The 16,407-nt window shown below is 40.3% G+C and overlaps 1 protein-coding gene across 3 annotated transcripts in view; it reads left to right on the top strand.

The window, feature by feature from the left end:
• The first annotated feature begins 1,494 nt into the window (after positions 1–1,494).
• Positions 1,495–16,407, top strand: part of LOC119808874 (cytochrome b5 reductase 4) — a 56,492-nt gene continuing 41,579 nt past the window's right edge. For all 3 annotated transcript variants that reach the window (XR_005284568.1, XM_038321383.1, XM_038321384.1), the window contains exons 1-2: positions 1,495–1,703; positions 8,357–8,510. Coding sequence is in view for 2 of the 3 variants with exons in the window: in XM_038321383.1 (XP_038177311.1) it covers positions 1,629–1,703; positions 8,357–8,510 (229 nt within the window). In the remaining variant the exon portion in view is untranslated. The remainder of the gene's footprint in view (positions 1,704–8,356; positions 8,511–16,407) is intronic.

A 16,407-nucleotide genomic window follows, 5' to 3' on the forward strand; every position in this document is an offset into this window, starting at 1 on the left:
CATCACATAAGAAAACTTACCCCATAATTTAATGAGGCAAAAATGGGCAAGCTTCATGGTTAAGGTGACATACAAACTATAATTACGATGTATTTTTAGTTCATACATAGTTATCAAATCAACAGTTCAACTGCAAATAAACATTTTTATTAACCTATAATCTGAGCTACTTGTGAGGATGAGGCAGGAAAGCTACAAGCTCGATGCTTGCCTGGCAATATCTCAAAAATATTTTTCTGCAATATTCAAGAATAAAAATGTGTAAGGTGGAGATGAGAGATAATTAGCCAGCTAAGAAGTACCTCTTGCTTGAATGACTAAGCATATTCACAGACCTTCTAATATTAAAACATATCACAACTTTGACTGCCAGGAACTCTGGAGACGTCATAATAGAAATAAATAATGTGTCCAGAGTCAGGAAAAAAAAAAAAAGTAGTACCCAGCAGAGATTGGAAAGCGTTATTCAAAACTGCTCATTGGGAAAATGTTCTCTTTCTGTTGGATTCTACTTTGTGGATCTGTATATTCTCCCAGATATATGTAAAAGAAGGCCAAGACATCACCAGCCCAGACCCACAACATTAGATGCTTCCCTTGCTAACAAATTAGGATAGTATAAGGTGCCCTGTCTTTTGTTAGATGCCTAACAAAATCACATAGGCATTGTAGTTTAGATATGGCCATTTATTTCTACAGAAACCCAAGCCCATGCAGTTAGAGAAATGCTCCTTTAAGAAACTAAAAGCCTTACCCTCTCTGAGGAGCAGATAGGGGTGGGGTGGGGTGAAAGGCAGATGGAGCGGGTGCAGAGGAGGGAAGGAGGGAAGGTGTATTAGTGTATAAAAATAAAAAACAAACAAAGAAAGAAACTCACACAGACCATTAAGTATAAGGACGACACCAAAACCAAAACACTCCATTTAGGGATGAGCTCCCCGCAGATTTCAGGGAAGGTGAAAAGCTGGGGTGGGGGAAGAATGTGTGAGTGAGTGAATGGTGCGGGAGACTGGAAACGTCCTTTACTCATTTTCCAGAGAATGCGGAAAGGTGACGCTTTCTCCTTAACCCACAGCAGAGGCTGCTTGCATTAGGCTTCTTAGCTCATGAAGTTGTGAGGTCCTCTTTCCTAGAGCTTAGTGTTTCGCAGGAGAAAAACATTCAGTAATCTGAAAGTTTTTAGAGTGTTATTTTCTTCTATATTTAAATAGTCTGATGGTGTTGTCAAGGGACAGTAGCTGGTGTTCTGGGTGAACAGGAATCTACAGGAAATTACTGTCGGACTCGATCAGCACCAGGGCCTGGGAACAGCTTCACCCACTAATCTTTCTGCAGAAAACTGTCATTTCCCTGTGGTGCTGAAATTTTGGACCAGAGACTAATTGAGCATGCGCTTCTACCGCACAGTCCCTCCCCTCCTCTTTCCCTCTGACTCCGCCCCCACCCCGCCTCCCGTGAGCGTGCTACGTCATGGCGCGCCTGACCCCTGGCGACCCCGGAAGTGGGTCGGGGGCTTGGCCTCTGCCCGGCCGCGGAGCCGGAGCAGGCGGAGGTGGCTGCTGGGGGTTCCGCCAGGCGAGCCTGTCTGGTGGCGGAACCCGGACGCGGCCCGGGTCGCGGGGCCCAGGATGCTGAACGTCCCTTCCCAGGCTTTCCCGGCCCCCGGCTCCCAGCAGCGCGTCGCCTCCCAGGGGCGCAGCAAGGTAAGCGGGGACGCCGTTGCCTACTGACTCTGAGTCTGTTCCTGCTGCTGAAGCTGGTCTCTGGGTCCGCCCGGCACCCTGGTTCCGGCGTGGTTGCTTCCCTCTCTCAAGCTGCCTTCTCCAGTCTTTTGTTTTTTACTGTCTGAAGGACAGGGAGACTTCACTGCCAGACAGGTGACTAGGGAAGACGAGTCTGCAAACCTCCCATCGGATTTACCGCCACCTCTCCGGTCCTGCGCCTCTATGCATGTGATAGCCAAACTGTCCCAAAACTGCCTCTTCTAAGGGCACTCTTGACTGACTTGAATTTGATACCATGCTCTTGAATATTTGTTGAATATGGTTACTGTTAGCAGCAGGTGGAATACGGATATATGTTTACAAAATTCAATAAAAAAAAATGTGCCCCATGTTCACTGCAAGGTGAATGCTATTTGCTTATGTTATTTTGGTACTTCCTTATACTGTGACCACATCTTGGTGTTTTCTTTTGGGACTTCTGCCTTCTTGGGCACTTGATTTCTGAGTTTAACTTTATATGACTTTGGTTACTTCACTGAACGTTCCTATTTTTCTTCACTTAAACCTGACCATAGATCAGAAAATGAGTTGAGGTTTACATTTGTTTTTCAAAAGTCTGTGAACGCAGCTTTAATCATAGATAGTATTTAGATGTTTTATGTGCTTACTGATGGCCATGTATGTCCTGAGTACTTTTCCTATGTTCATTGAATCTTCGTAGTTACCCTATGGAGTGGGAACTTTTACTATCTCTATTCCGGATAAGAAGAAACAGGTTAGCAAAGGGCTGACATTAGTCGTGTAGGCTCGTGATGTGATTATAACACTTCCTTCATTGATGTGTGTGCATCTGTTCACCAGCCATGAAGTCATGGTGTGCAGGTGACATGGTCCGTCAGCGTCCCGCTCTGACTTCCAGCTGCTATGCCTCCCTTGCTATATGGACTCCCTTTCTTGAACCATAAGTCAAAATAAACTCTTTCTCCCATAAGCTGATTTTAGTCACAGCAGCAAAAGGTAACTGGCACAGTATGGTGTGGTGAAGATGCGGTCTCTGATTTCAATGAACTTATTCTCGGGGCAGTACAGATAAGTAAACAGATAATTATAATTCATATTTCAGTAGAGTGTTATCACCAAGAAGGGATTGGAGTCAGATTGGAGAAAATACTGTGAGCAAGTGCCTGATACCAGTGGAGGTAATCTCTTTCCATTTGGCCAAAGAATTGAATAGAAGAGCCGAGGTTGCAACCCATAATGCAAACTATGACCAGCTGTGAAGGGTGTGACCCACAGTTGAGGGATTTGCAGACATAACTGTAAGGAACCACTGAAGAAGAGACGCTGCATTGAATACGGCCGCTCTTTACATCTGTCCAACTACCACATTACAAAGTACCAGGAGAACGGTATTGCAGATTATTCCACTAGATTATCATAATTAAAATACTGGTGTACCTTTGTGAATACACTTTGTGTCATTGTAAGAGAATACCTGAGAATGGAGAAAGGACAGATTTATGATGGAGGGCTCCCATTGGCTAATAAAGAAACTGCCTGGCCCATTTGATAGACCGCCCCTTAGGTGGGTGGAGTAGACAGAACAGGAAGAGGAAGTGAGGTAGAAGGATCAGTAAGATGCCACGCCTCTCCTAAATTAGACAGACCGCCTTGCCTCTCCTGAGAGAGAAGCCAGACGCGATGAAGCTCCAGCCCAAGATGGACGTACGCTAGAATCTACCTGGTAAGGCACCACTTTGTGGTGCTACACAGATTATTAGATATGGGTTAGTCAAGATGTAAATAAGAGCCTGAAAATAATGGGCCAGGCAGTGTTTAAAAGAATACAATTTGTGTAATGTTATTTCGGGTGTAAAGCTAAGTATGCGGGAGCAGGGCTGCAGGAAAGCAGCCCATAGCCCCTCACTACAGAATGGCGCCCACGTGGATAACTGGATCCACAGAAAGCTTGAGAAAGCTTGGGAAAGAACAGAGTAAAGCTCTATTTTTCGGGTCTGGCAAGCAAGCGCTCTCATCTAAGAGAGGCTTCCTGACTCAGCTTCAGCTGCAAAACATTGCTGCTCTTTTAAGAGGTCCTGCTACGAAACACTTAAATGGCATTGATAAAAGCTGACTGCATGCTTGTTTGTTTTCAGCCGTAGCAGGAAAAAAGTTGTGCTGTTTTAAAATGCTGGCGTTTTTGTACTGCCAGGACAAACTCTGACTCTTTCAAGCAGGCAGTCCTGACTATGGAACTTTTGATTGTTGCTTAACACTGTTGCAGCTTGCTTGCTGGAAGGGACCTTGAAATGCCACAGAGTTGTGGTAATAAAAATGGCTCTAGCAAGTACCTCTGCCATGAGGCTGGAAAGCTAAGGAATGGGATGGATCTAGCTGGCAAAGCTGCGGCTTGAATCCTACCCATATTGCTCAGTAATTTAAAGGCTCATGTGGTCACAAAAAGAGAGAGATACAGTAAAAGAAAGATTCAAAGTCGAAGAAAATGTCAAAATGGTTTACAATGTGTTGGAAATATATGCAGGCTAAAAGTTAAAGTTCTTAAGAAAAAAAAGGAAGCAGTTGGGTGTGGTAGTACACACCTTTAATCCCAACACTTGAGAGGCAAAGGTAGATTGACCTCTGTGATTTCAAGGGGCAGAAGTGGATTGACCTCTGTGACTTCAAGGTGTGGTAACACACGCCTTTAATCCGAATGCCTGGGAGGCAGAGACAGGCAGATCTCTGTGAGTTCTAGGTGTGGTAGCATACGCCTTTAATCCCAGCACTTGGGATGCAAAGGCAAGTGGATTTCTGAGAGTTCAAGGACAGCCTGGTCTACAGAGTTATTCCAGGACAAAGATATACAGAGAACCTGTCTCAAAAAATAAAAGTAAAAATAAACGAAATAGAGGTTAAAATAAAGCCATACAAAGATGGAAAATACACAAAGAATCTTGATGCTGTATACTATTATGCTCTCTTTGAATTGTTTGAATGCTGAGGAAGGAGCAACAGCTGCTAAAAGATATTTGTTTACAAATGCTGCTAAACTATTCCAGAATAGATATTTTGAAAATACCTTGACTTTACAATTTGGATCTAAGGACATGATGCTTTGGAAAGGAGTTTCTTTTGTTTTTACAGAAAATGAGACCGTGTGGATTGCTTATATCCCAATATGGTATGATAGACCACGCCCTCCTGAAAGATTGCAGCTCTGAACACCTTCAGAAAATTACTTCACCCAACTGATGACTGAGATGAACCTGGCACACAGGTTACACCATGAAAGATCTGATTAACAGCGCCCCCATTCAGCATGAAGCAGTTTGGAGAGAAATAACTGCGCCCATGTTCCCAAATATTGTTTATAAATGTTCTTTTACATTTAAAGGGGGATATTATATATATATATGAATAATTTGCATTGGTATGGATTTTAAGGTCAATTTTGTTATATGTATATGTATTTTTGATACTGATTAAGGTATTGTGATTGTGTAGTTCATTTTAAAAATGTAATGTATAGTTAAGAAATATAGGTTGTTAATGGATAATCATCGATAATAGTAAAGCTTATAGTCATGTTAGTTAGATTTTCTAGATATATAGAGATATATTTCAGTTAGATAGACATTCTTCATATCTTTCAAAGACTACAGAATATTCCACTTAAATGTTTTAATAACTTAGGGTTTTTCATGACAATGAGACACGTCTGCTCCTGGCAGCACCAATCTACTTCGAGAGGAAGATGGGCATCGAAGAGGCTACTTATGGAGTTTGATAGCCATTGGGCAAGAAACTGCTCTTGCTTGGACTGTTGCATAAACTGGACACAGAGAACCCACAGAGAGGACTGCTGAACTTGCCTAAATGTGAGATGATTCTTTGGGGTTCCTGACTCATGAAAGAGTCTGCGAGACATTCTGCAGGACACAGCAGATACTGACTGAACTGCCTTTGAAATTTCCTGCTTCATGAGAAAGTCTGCTGGATACTGTGGACCTATAGGCTGAAGATAGATGCCCCAACAATACAAAAGAACTTTGGGTGACTGTCCAGGCAGCGAGATGTCTCTATCATTTCTAGAGTTTGGAAATTACATATTTCTTATTTACGTAGGTAATATTGTGTCCTTCTGGAGTCTTTGATGGAGCTGAAGAAGAATAGGTAGATAATTATAGTTGTTTTCCTTTGTTATGATAAAAGATAAAGTAGATATAAATATTGTAACTGTAATTCTTACTTGATAACTGTTTTGTTATATGTAATTTTACTATGTTAAAGTTAAAGCCTTTCTTTTTTGTTTAAACAGAAAAAGGGGAAATGATGGAGGGCTCCCATTGGCTAATAAAGAAACTGCCTGGCCCATTTGATAGACCGCCCCTTAGGTGGGTGGAGTAGACAGAACAGGAAGAGGAAGTGAGGTAGAAGGATCAGTAAGATGCCACGCCTCTCCTAAATTAGACAGACCGCCTTGCCTCTCCTGAGAGAGAAGCCAGACGCGATGAAGCTCCAGCCCAAGATGGACGTACGCTAGAATCTACCTGGTAAGGCACCACTTTGTGGTGCTACACAGATTATTAGATATGGGTTAGTCAAGATGTAAATAAGAGCCTGAAAATAATGGGCCAGGCAGTGTTTAAAAGAATACAATTTGTGTAATGTTATTTCGGGTGTAAAGCTAAGTATGCGGGAGCAGGGCTGCAGGAAAGCAGCCCATAGCCCCTCACTACAGATTTATTTATTATAAAGCGAGGGTAAAGAAACTCCTATCTTGTCACGGCCTTTTGCTTTTTGGATATGGTAAAAGGCATCATGGGACAATAAACAACACAAAAGAATGTGTAACTTCAAATCCATTCATAATTAACATAAGCCCTCATAACCTAAACATCTCCCAGTGGGCCCCAAATGTGCTTTTGGAAGGAGCACATTCGGATCAATCCTTTACCTTAAAACCTTGAAAATGTATTTTGTAAATGAAAACAGAACTCAGAGTATTCTGTTACTAAATCCTGTAGGCAGGGTTTGGTAGACATTTTCTGCAAAGGGTTCATGATTCAGTGCCCATGTTTTCTGTTACCCTAGTCAACATCATGAGTCCTATTGTCCTGTGTCTAAGCTGCATATACTGCCCATCCCTAAGTCACTCAGTAGCCATCTTTTTTGTTACTAGATAGTCGAAAAATGAAAGTCCTTGTCTTCAAGTTTCCATTAATTTACTTAGTAATGGCCCAAGTGCTGGAGTAGCAATACTGGAAATTCTCCTGTGCCAAAGAAAAGCCTTGAAATGCTTCCTATAAGTAGAAATGTGAACGTTCTTAGTAAGAAAAGAAAATTATCCACAGTTAAAACAATTTTCCATGAATTGTGAAGGAAAAAAGAAAATGTATGATTGTTTTTAAAAGTATCCCTAGGGTGTTTGGTGTTGCGCTTGGTTTCAGAAAATTTGAGGCAGGATTAGCTAATCTTGGTTGGAGCTCTCTGTAGGGAGCTCATCCCACCGGAGAAAGCTGTGGTGGCTAGTTTCTACACACACTGTCTACATTCACACTCAATACCAATACTTTGCCAATTCCCTGTATCTGCGACACTGAAGTCCTTGACATTTCTGCCCTGTGCTTATGGCAATGATTTCTTCATTTATAACTTCCTCCCCTGCCCCCTGCTCCCTGTCCACACACTCTGCACGGTGCTAATCTTTCTCAATGCTGATAAGCTTTACCAGTGTGTTTGCAGAAGACATTGTTGCACACTCATTTCTGATGTTTTGTGTATACTAATAACTCAGTAAAGGTCCACTTTAGCCAATCATTGGTGTATCTTCTATCAAGTGTCTTGATTGTTAAGGTCACAAATTTTGGTTCAAATTGGCAACAGTACATATTTAGTAACAGAGGTAGAACCTGAACATCCCAGCTTTCTGACTTTATTTAGTACCATTATGAGGGAAATTTTTGAGAGAATTTCTAAGTCCTATCTCATAGTCAGGCATCCTAAATAATATTTTGTTTAAAATTCTAGGCATCTGAATTTCCTGAACATCTTGAACTAGACGGAAGGGCCTCTCTCTCCCTGTAATAATAATAATAATAATAATAATAATAATAATAATAATAACAACAACAATAATAAATTTAAATTACCCAGAGGTAAAAAATGTCAAAGAAAATAAAAGGGAGATTAAATTATAAAAAGAAAATAAAAAAGAAAGAAGGAGCCAGATGTGGCATCTTCCCTTACCTAGCACACAAGAGGCTTGATGGCTGCCAGTTTGTAATCAGCCTGAGCAGTTACAAGGCAGGACCTTCCCTGTTGAAAACAACAAATAAAGTAGAACAAATTTGACATTAATCACACACAAGCGATGAGAGGATTTGCAGAATGGCTGGGCTTCAGTTTTTTTCATTCATTTATATTTTAATAATATATATATATTTTTTGAGATGAGATCTTGTTGTGTAGTCCAGGATAGCCTCAACCTTGCCATGTTCCAATCTCATCCTCTCAGGATTTCTTTTTAAAGGAGAATAAAAGGGCGGACAAAGCCCGAAAGCAAGTCAAAGGAGGCAGGAAGGGAAGCGGCCAACTTGAAACGGAATGTAATTTCTGTGTTCCACTCTTAGGTACCTTTAAAGCAAGGCAGAAGTCTTATGGACTGGATTCGACTGACCAAAAGTGGAAAGGACTTAACTGGACTGAAAGGCAGGCTAATCGAAGTAACTGAAGAAGAGCTTAAGACACACAACAAGAAAGACGACTGTTGGATATGCATAAGAGGTGGGTGGTGGTTATTTAACACTTCAGAAACTTGCTGGTTTTCCATTGGTAATGCACACAGCCCGAGTCAGGATTTGTTTCAAACCTTGGCAACAAATTGCCTCACTGGACATAAGATACATTATTTACCACCAAGGCAATACAATTAAAATGTTCAGTGACACCCAGTATGTGGAATAATTGCCCATCCCAAAGCCTGTGGTCTCTGAGAATCTAAAGGAAACCGTGTGCGTGTTGTATGCACGTGTGCATAATTGTGTGTCTGTATGCACTTGCTGGTGTACATGCACTGTTGAGAACACGCTGTTGCATGTGTGTCTGTGGAGACCAGAGTGTAATGAGATTTAGATTCAGTGAGGACGCTGTCTCAAAGCATAAGGAGGAGACAGCTGAAGTCAGCCTCTGGCTTCCACACAGATGTGTACATACCCACACTAACAACCACATACAACACACGTACACAAAGAACCAGTTCATTGGGACTATCATGTTAAAGTGTTGTAACAGAGCTTCAGAGTACATAACAGACATTAGCATAACTGAGGGATAGAATTAAAATTTTCATTGAGTTGTATGTAGATTTTGTTCAGCAATTGTTGGAACTAGATAAACAATTGTAGACACAGTAAAGTGGTCGTGCAGTTTCTTTATTGAACACAAGGTGGCAGAGTCGTCACATTCTTTAGACTAAGGCTTAGAGACACTCATCTCTGTTGCTGAAAAATGGTGAGTTCACCATGTTTTTACCTTGTGAATGTATCTTTTTTCATCATGTTTTAGGTCCAACATAATTAACAATGCTAAAAATTCTAAGTAAGTGAAAATTCTGTTCTATAATGGCTTATACTTGCTATATACATGACCTACATTAAATACATTTATTGAATGAATATAACCTAGAACTTTAAAATTTGTTTGAATGTTAAAACCAAAAATTAGTTTTGAATGTTTACTTTGATTTTGTTTGTTTTATTTTGTTTGTTTGTTTTTTTGTTTTTTTGAGACAGGGTTTCTCTGAAGCTTTAGGGCCTGTTCTGGAACGAGGTCTTATAAATCAGGCTGGCCTTGAACTCACAGACATCCTCCTGCCTCCGCCTCTAGAGTGCTGGGATTAAAGGCATGTGCCACCACCACCCAGCTGAATGTTTATTTTTATTTACATGTGTGTCAGACTTTTTTGGGATCTTGAAATCCCCCTAATCTTTTAATAGTTTTTGAGAATATTAAATGGCTTTTGTTTGCCCCATGTCTCTAACATTATTATTAACTAAAATTAAGAAAAGTAAGGAATATTTAAAATAAATTTAATAAAGGTAATAACCCTACTATATGTTGTAAATAGCACCATGTTTATGAAAATAACTTTTATAAGAGAAAAATAGAGAAGTACATCAATTTCTTTTTTGGTAAATATCTCTAATGTATAGTTTAATAGATGACGGCTCATATATACTGTGGTGTTACTGTCTCCAGTCTTATATTACATGTCTGTTTAGCTTCTAGAAAATCTCACATTTATGAAAGGACAAGAATTCCAAATAAACATAATATTTTAGTTTGAGGGAAAATTTTCACCTTGGACCACCAGAAGTGTCTTTTCTGAGCTTGCTCTGGAGTTGTACTCTAATCTAAGACTCTGTGACTTTGTGACTTATAGAAGAGAAGAAAGAAGAAATGTGGCCCAAAGTATGGTGAAACCATTAATTCTGTATGGTGAGCCACTGTGGTTCACATGCATAATTACCTAACCTGAGCCACTGTGGCACCTTCATCTGGGAGATGACAGGCATAGGTGTCACTTGCGGCTAACACGGTGCTATCTGTAGGCACTGTCACCTAGATCTGAGTGTGAGGTTGCAGTGGAGTGTGCTGCCGATCTGTATTTAGTCATCTGAGATAGTGTGGCTGGATGGAGGTTCTGAAGGTTGTAAGGCTTTTCCTGTCTCTGGAGAGTTGGAGATAGGACTGAAAATCAAGCTCTCAGAAACTGAGACATTCAAAATTGCCATTGAGAAGGTTAAAAACAAAATTGGTCACAATACTTGGTACATACATGATAGACAGTAAATATATTTATGGAATGAATATAATCTAGAACCTTAATATTTGTTTGAATATGAAAGCTGAAATTTAGTTTTTAAAATGTTTCCTTTTACCTATCTGAGTGCTGTCAGACTTTTTGGTCTTGAAAACCCCCCCATTCTTCAAATTGCCAAGCATAGAAAGCTGTGTATATGAACATTTTCTGTCTTTAAAAAATACCCAAGATAGCTGGGCGGTGGTGGCGCACGCCTTTAATCCCAGCACTCGGGAGGCAGAGGCAGGCAGATCTCTTGAGTTCGAGGCCAGCCTGGTCTACAAGAGCTAGTTCCAGGACAGACTCTAGAAACTACAGGGAAACCCTGTCTCAAAAAACCAAAACCAAAAAAAAACAAAAAAATACCCCCGATAAACAGCTTTTTAAAAAGGTTTATTTAACCAACATTTCAAAAGGTTTCAGTCATGGTCATTTAGCTGTGAGGCTTTGAGGCCTTTGGCAAGATGTGACATGACGTTAAGAATACGTAGCAGAGGAAACTGCTTATCTTATAGAGGTAGAAAGACAGACAGAAGGGTTGCATCTTTAATTAGCTTGAGTTCCTTCCACTAGGCTCACCAACTGGAAGGATGTATGGTACACGTCAATACCATATTACCCATTACATTTCCTCCTAGATGAGTATGTCTAAGATTAGTGAAACATCCATACAGCTCATACATGAATACAACCTAAATGTCCATCTAATGATGAGTGAATAAATTAAATGTGATTTATCCACATGGCATATTACGTAGCCATAAAACAAAAAACTATGCCTACAACAAAGTGGATGAACCTTGCAGATACGCTATGTGGAAAAAGGAAGTCATAAATGAGTATGTTTTGTATGATTGCACTTGTATGAAATGCCCAGAATAAGCAAACCTATCAAAATAGAATGTTGTGTGTATGTGTGTGTGTTTGTGTATATGTGTCCACAGAGAAAAGGAGAATGCTGCTGAGAAAATGTTTCTGTATGTTGCTAAACTATGTACCCATTATGTAGTCTGTGTCCTCTTACAAGGATTCCTGATTCTTGACACTGTCAAGAGAGCATCTTCCTCTTAAAGTATAATATCTCCTCGTTTTAGTTTATCTTTTTAAATTGAAAATAGATTGTTTTTCATGCAATATATTATTTACAGTTGCTTCTCCCCTAACTCCTCCCAGATCTTTCCTACTTTCTCACCCATCCAAATCCACACTTTCTTTCTTTCATTAGTATACAAACAGGCATCAATAATAATGATAATAATAGCCGGGCAGTGGTGGCGCACGCCTTTAATCCCAGCACTCGGGAGGCAGAGGCAGACGGATCTCTGTGAGTTCGAGGCCAGCCTGGTCTACAAGAGCTAGTTCCAGGACAGGCTCCAAAGCCACAGAGAAACTCTGTCTCGAAAAACCAAAAAAAAAAAAAAAAAAAATGATAATAATAATAATTAAAAACACACCAGAATAGGGCAAAACAAAGAAACATACAAAAGAGCCAAAGTAAAAGCCTAAGAAACATATACACAACCTGAGACATCACATTCTCATACATGTGCATGCACACACACACACATTTAAAAAACACCTATGTAAGCAAAACTGTAAACCATAATATATAATAAGCAAAAGATCTGTACGGTTTAAAAAAAAAAAAAAAAGAAATGCCCAGACAAAGCATTGTGAGAAAAAAATTTCCAAAAATACCATTGAGTTCATTGTGTGTTGGCCACCTACTACTGCTGGCCATGGGGCCTATCCTTAAGTGTGGTTTGTGTACCCTGTGAGACTCTGTTGGAGAAAATGAATTTTTCCTTTGTGAGCAGTTATCAATTGGAGATAGCATCTTTAACTCCATCAAAGAAGGATATAATATTACCCAAGTAAACAGCAAGTACAGTGCAAGCCACTTCCAACCCTATAAAAATTATAGACATCTGACTGCCTAGACAGGCACCCAAGGTTCCTCTGCAATGTTGAGGCATTTAATCTTTGGCCTGTAGGCCTAGAATATCAGGCAGATTCATCTATAAAGCAGGAATTTTGAAGAATTGTTCTGCCTAGTTTTGACAAAATTCAGCAGTCACTTTTCTGTGTGTCCTGAAGAATGTCTGGCAGGCCTTTCTATGAAGTAGGAATGTTAAAGGACTATCTCACCTTATCTTGGTAAAATTAAACAGTCTTTTTTCTTTGTGTTCTGCTTCTCTAGTTTATACAGCATACTGTCAGCGGTCAAGGCAAGAACAGTTTCTTTCCCCAGTGGCTAATCTTGCCACAATGAAAGCAAAATCCATAAGGAGTTTCTTCTTTGCTCATTATCTTTGAAGTAAATTGGTGTTACCAGGAGTATATGTCTCATCATCATGAAAAGGCTATGTTAACAAAATATTTTAAATGTCATATTCTATAGGTCTTTGAAGTGTTTGAGGACCATCTATCTAAAATATATCTCTGTTTGACCTTGAAAACATACCTAACATGACTAGTTTTATTGTTATGGGTGACTAGTAACCTATATTTCTTTGTTATCCTAAATAGTTTATAATAATAACTTTAAAGGACTAGAAATTTACATTATATTGTTAAATGAGCTGCATAGATACAATACTTTGTTTAAACATGTAAGTACAGTATGTTCTAACAAAAATAATTTTAAATTTGTGTCACTATACCAAAATCCATACCAATGTAAAATATTTGAGATTAGTGGTTGTTCAAAAGAAGATTCAACAATCCAACCTTTTCCCCCCACTATTTCTACACTCTAAGAGATCCCTGAATCTAATCTCTTTTATTAAGCTGTCTCCTTGACTATGACCAGTAACAATCTGTAACCAACCTCCCTAAATTATGACAGACATCTATAATCCATTGAATGAAAAGCCATCCACCCCCACCTCTTGGGAATATAGGTGTTGTGTTCTCCAGACTGCTTTCTGTTGTTTGGGGATGCTGGCATCTTTAAGAGACCCTGGGAAAATAGGAGAAATGGCCAAGTCCAGTGAGAGTTAGCTGTATTATTTGCTGTACAGTATCTGTGCAGTGGCAAAGTACGAGGCTTATGTGAAGTCTTGGCTGGAGTAGTCTGTGAAGTTGGACCATCTCAGCCAGCAGCTTTGGAGCTGTTTTGGATGCAGAACTCTGAGGAAACTGCAGAGGCACTCTGAGATACTAGATCACCTGGGCCACCTATTTTCACTGGTGTCTGGTCCCCTTCCTCTGACAACATGTAGACTTCCAAAGGTAACATACATAGCTGCATTAACACAAGTATGGAATATATTTCTGGTGTGTACAAAAGTCAGTTAAAGATGATTTTTGTTTTATATTTAAGCAGGTAAAAGGCATCTGTTAACTTTAAAGTCCATTTGGACTGTATAATCAAACTGTAATATAAATCTCTATCCATGCCATATGAAAAGATAGTATGTAATAATAACTCATGAGGACTCTGTAGCCAACAAGATTTATCATGTCTCATCCTGTCTCAGAGCTGTTCCCATGTCAAAGGATCCGCTTACACATTGCCTGCCCTGTGGTCTTTTTTTGTCTTCCTCCCCCATATCTGAAGCCAAGATAGTCAGGAGGTCTCATCCCCAGTCAAGTCTGATCTCTATTATTCTGGAAGAATTCCACAGCCTTTTGTTAACTGTGGAAGCAAAAGCATAACCTTTCCCCTAACACAACACATTGTCCAACTTCCATTTTAAAGTTATGACATTTTAAAAATGTATAGGTTAGTTTAATTTAGCAGTTTCCATAATCCAATGTCTTTTGGCAGCTATTGGGTTTTTGTACATTAGCATTTAAAAAATTTAAAGTTAACAAGACATCATATAGGATCCAGACTCCCTCTGTATTTTATGTGACCTTTTTTAATTATCTTACTCTCTCTTTAAAGACTTCATTATTTTTAAACTATTTTTTCTATGACTGCCTATATCCATTTTCTTTTCCATAGGTCTATGCATATTGTTAAACACACTGTAACCTATTTAGAGGGATTTTTCTATCTGATCTGGTGTTACTGTATATCTGTAACCTTTTCTGTCTGCATGAGCAAAGCCTTACACCTACCATGTGCCTTAGCTCATGGCAACGCTGGCAGCTCAAGCACGCAGGAGGTGCTGGGAGATGTGTCTGTACCATGGCCGGCATGAGTCTGAGACACAAGACTAGGAAGCCACGTTTGACTCTGTTTTGTGTGTTTAGAGCTTTTCTTTTTTTCTTCCTTCCTTCCTTCCTTCCTTCCTTCCTTCCTTCCTTCCTTCCTTCCTTCCTTCCTCCCTTCCTTCTTTCTTTCTGACATGATTTCTCTGTGTAGCCCTAGCTATCCTGGAACGAGCTCTGTAGACCAGGCTGGCCTCGAACTACAAAGATCCACCTGCCGCTGCCTCCCAAGGCGTGTACCAGCTAGAACCTTTATTTTAAAGCTTCCTCAGCTCTTATGGGAAATATGTGCCCAGATATTGGGTGCCATTTGTAGTTGGGCCTTTTTGTCAGGACTACTGGCTCCCCAGTAATGACACAGAGACTCATTATTAATTATAAAAGCTCATCCATAGTTTAGGCTTGTAACTAGCTCTAGTAACTTAAATTTACCCATTTCCTTTAATCTATGTTCTTTTTTTTTCTCTTTTTTCTTTTTCTGGTTTTTCGAGACAGGATTTCTCTGCAGCTTTTTTTTTTTTTTATTCAAGATTTCCATCTCCTCCCCTTCTCCTCCCCCTTCCCTCCCCTCCCTTCCACCCATACCCCCACTCCACCCCTCTCCAAAGACAAAGAGCCATCAGGGTTCCCTTCACTATGTTTAGTCCAAGGTCCTCCCAGCTCCCCCTAAGTCCAGGAAGGTGAGCAACCAAACTGAAAAGGCTCACAGTGAGCCCGTCAATGCTGTAGAGTTCCTGTTCATTGCCATTGTCCTTGGTTTCTCAGTCCTCCTCCACTGTCAGCCACATTCAGAGAGTCCGGTTTAGTCCCCTGTTCCATCAGTCCCATTCCGACTGGACTTGGTGGTCTCCCGTTAGATCTGTCCCACCGTCTCAATGGGTAAAAGCACTCCTCGCGGTCCTGGCTTCCTTGCTCATGATCTCCCTCCTTTTGCTCCTCATCAGGACCTTGAGAGCTCAGTCTGGTGCTCCTATGTGGGACTCTGTCATTTTCTCCATCCAATGCCAGGTGAAGGTTCTATGGTGATATGCAAGATATTCATGAGTATGACAATAGGATCTGGACATTTCTGGCACCCTCTCCTCAGCTGCCCTAGGAACTAGCTGGGGGCGTCTTCCTGGACACCTTGGAACCCCTCTAGAGTCAAGTCTCTGCCAACCCTAGAATGGCTCCCTTAACTAAGATATATAATTCCTTGTTCCCATATCTACCCTTCCTATATCCCAACCATCCTATTCCCCCAAGCTCTTCCCATCCTCCACTTCACACTTTTCTCTCCCCATCCCCCCATCCCTCCATCCCCCCCACCCCCATATTCCCATTTTTTGTCCGGCAATCTTGTCTACTTCCAATATCCAGGAGGATAACTATATGTTTTTCTTTGGGTTCACCTTCTTATATAGCTTCTCTAGGATTTTTTATGAATTATAGGCTCGATGTCCTTTATTTATGGCTAGAAACCAATTATGAGTGAGTACATCCCATGTTCATCTTTTTTAGAGCCTCCTCTACCCTCCAGGATGAGTATATTGAATGAATGTTTCAAGTGTTTGGGGTTATTTAAATGTATGGAAGTCTTCCTGCATGAGGAGTGAGTATTAAATATTCAAACAAACAATTCTCGTCGCCTTTACATTGTTTTTACAGCTGAATTTGTCT

The sequence above is a fragment of the Arvicola amphibius genome, chromosome 3 (genome assembly GCF_903992535.2).
Source record: "Arvicola amphibius chromosome 3, mArvAmp1.2, whole genome shotgun sequence".
Taxonomy (NCBI): Eukaryota; Metazoa; Chordata; class Mammalia; order Rodentia; family Cricetidae; genus Arvicola; species Arvicola amphibius.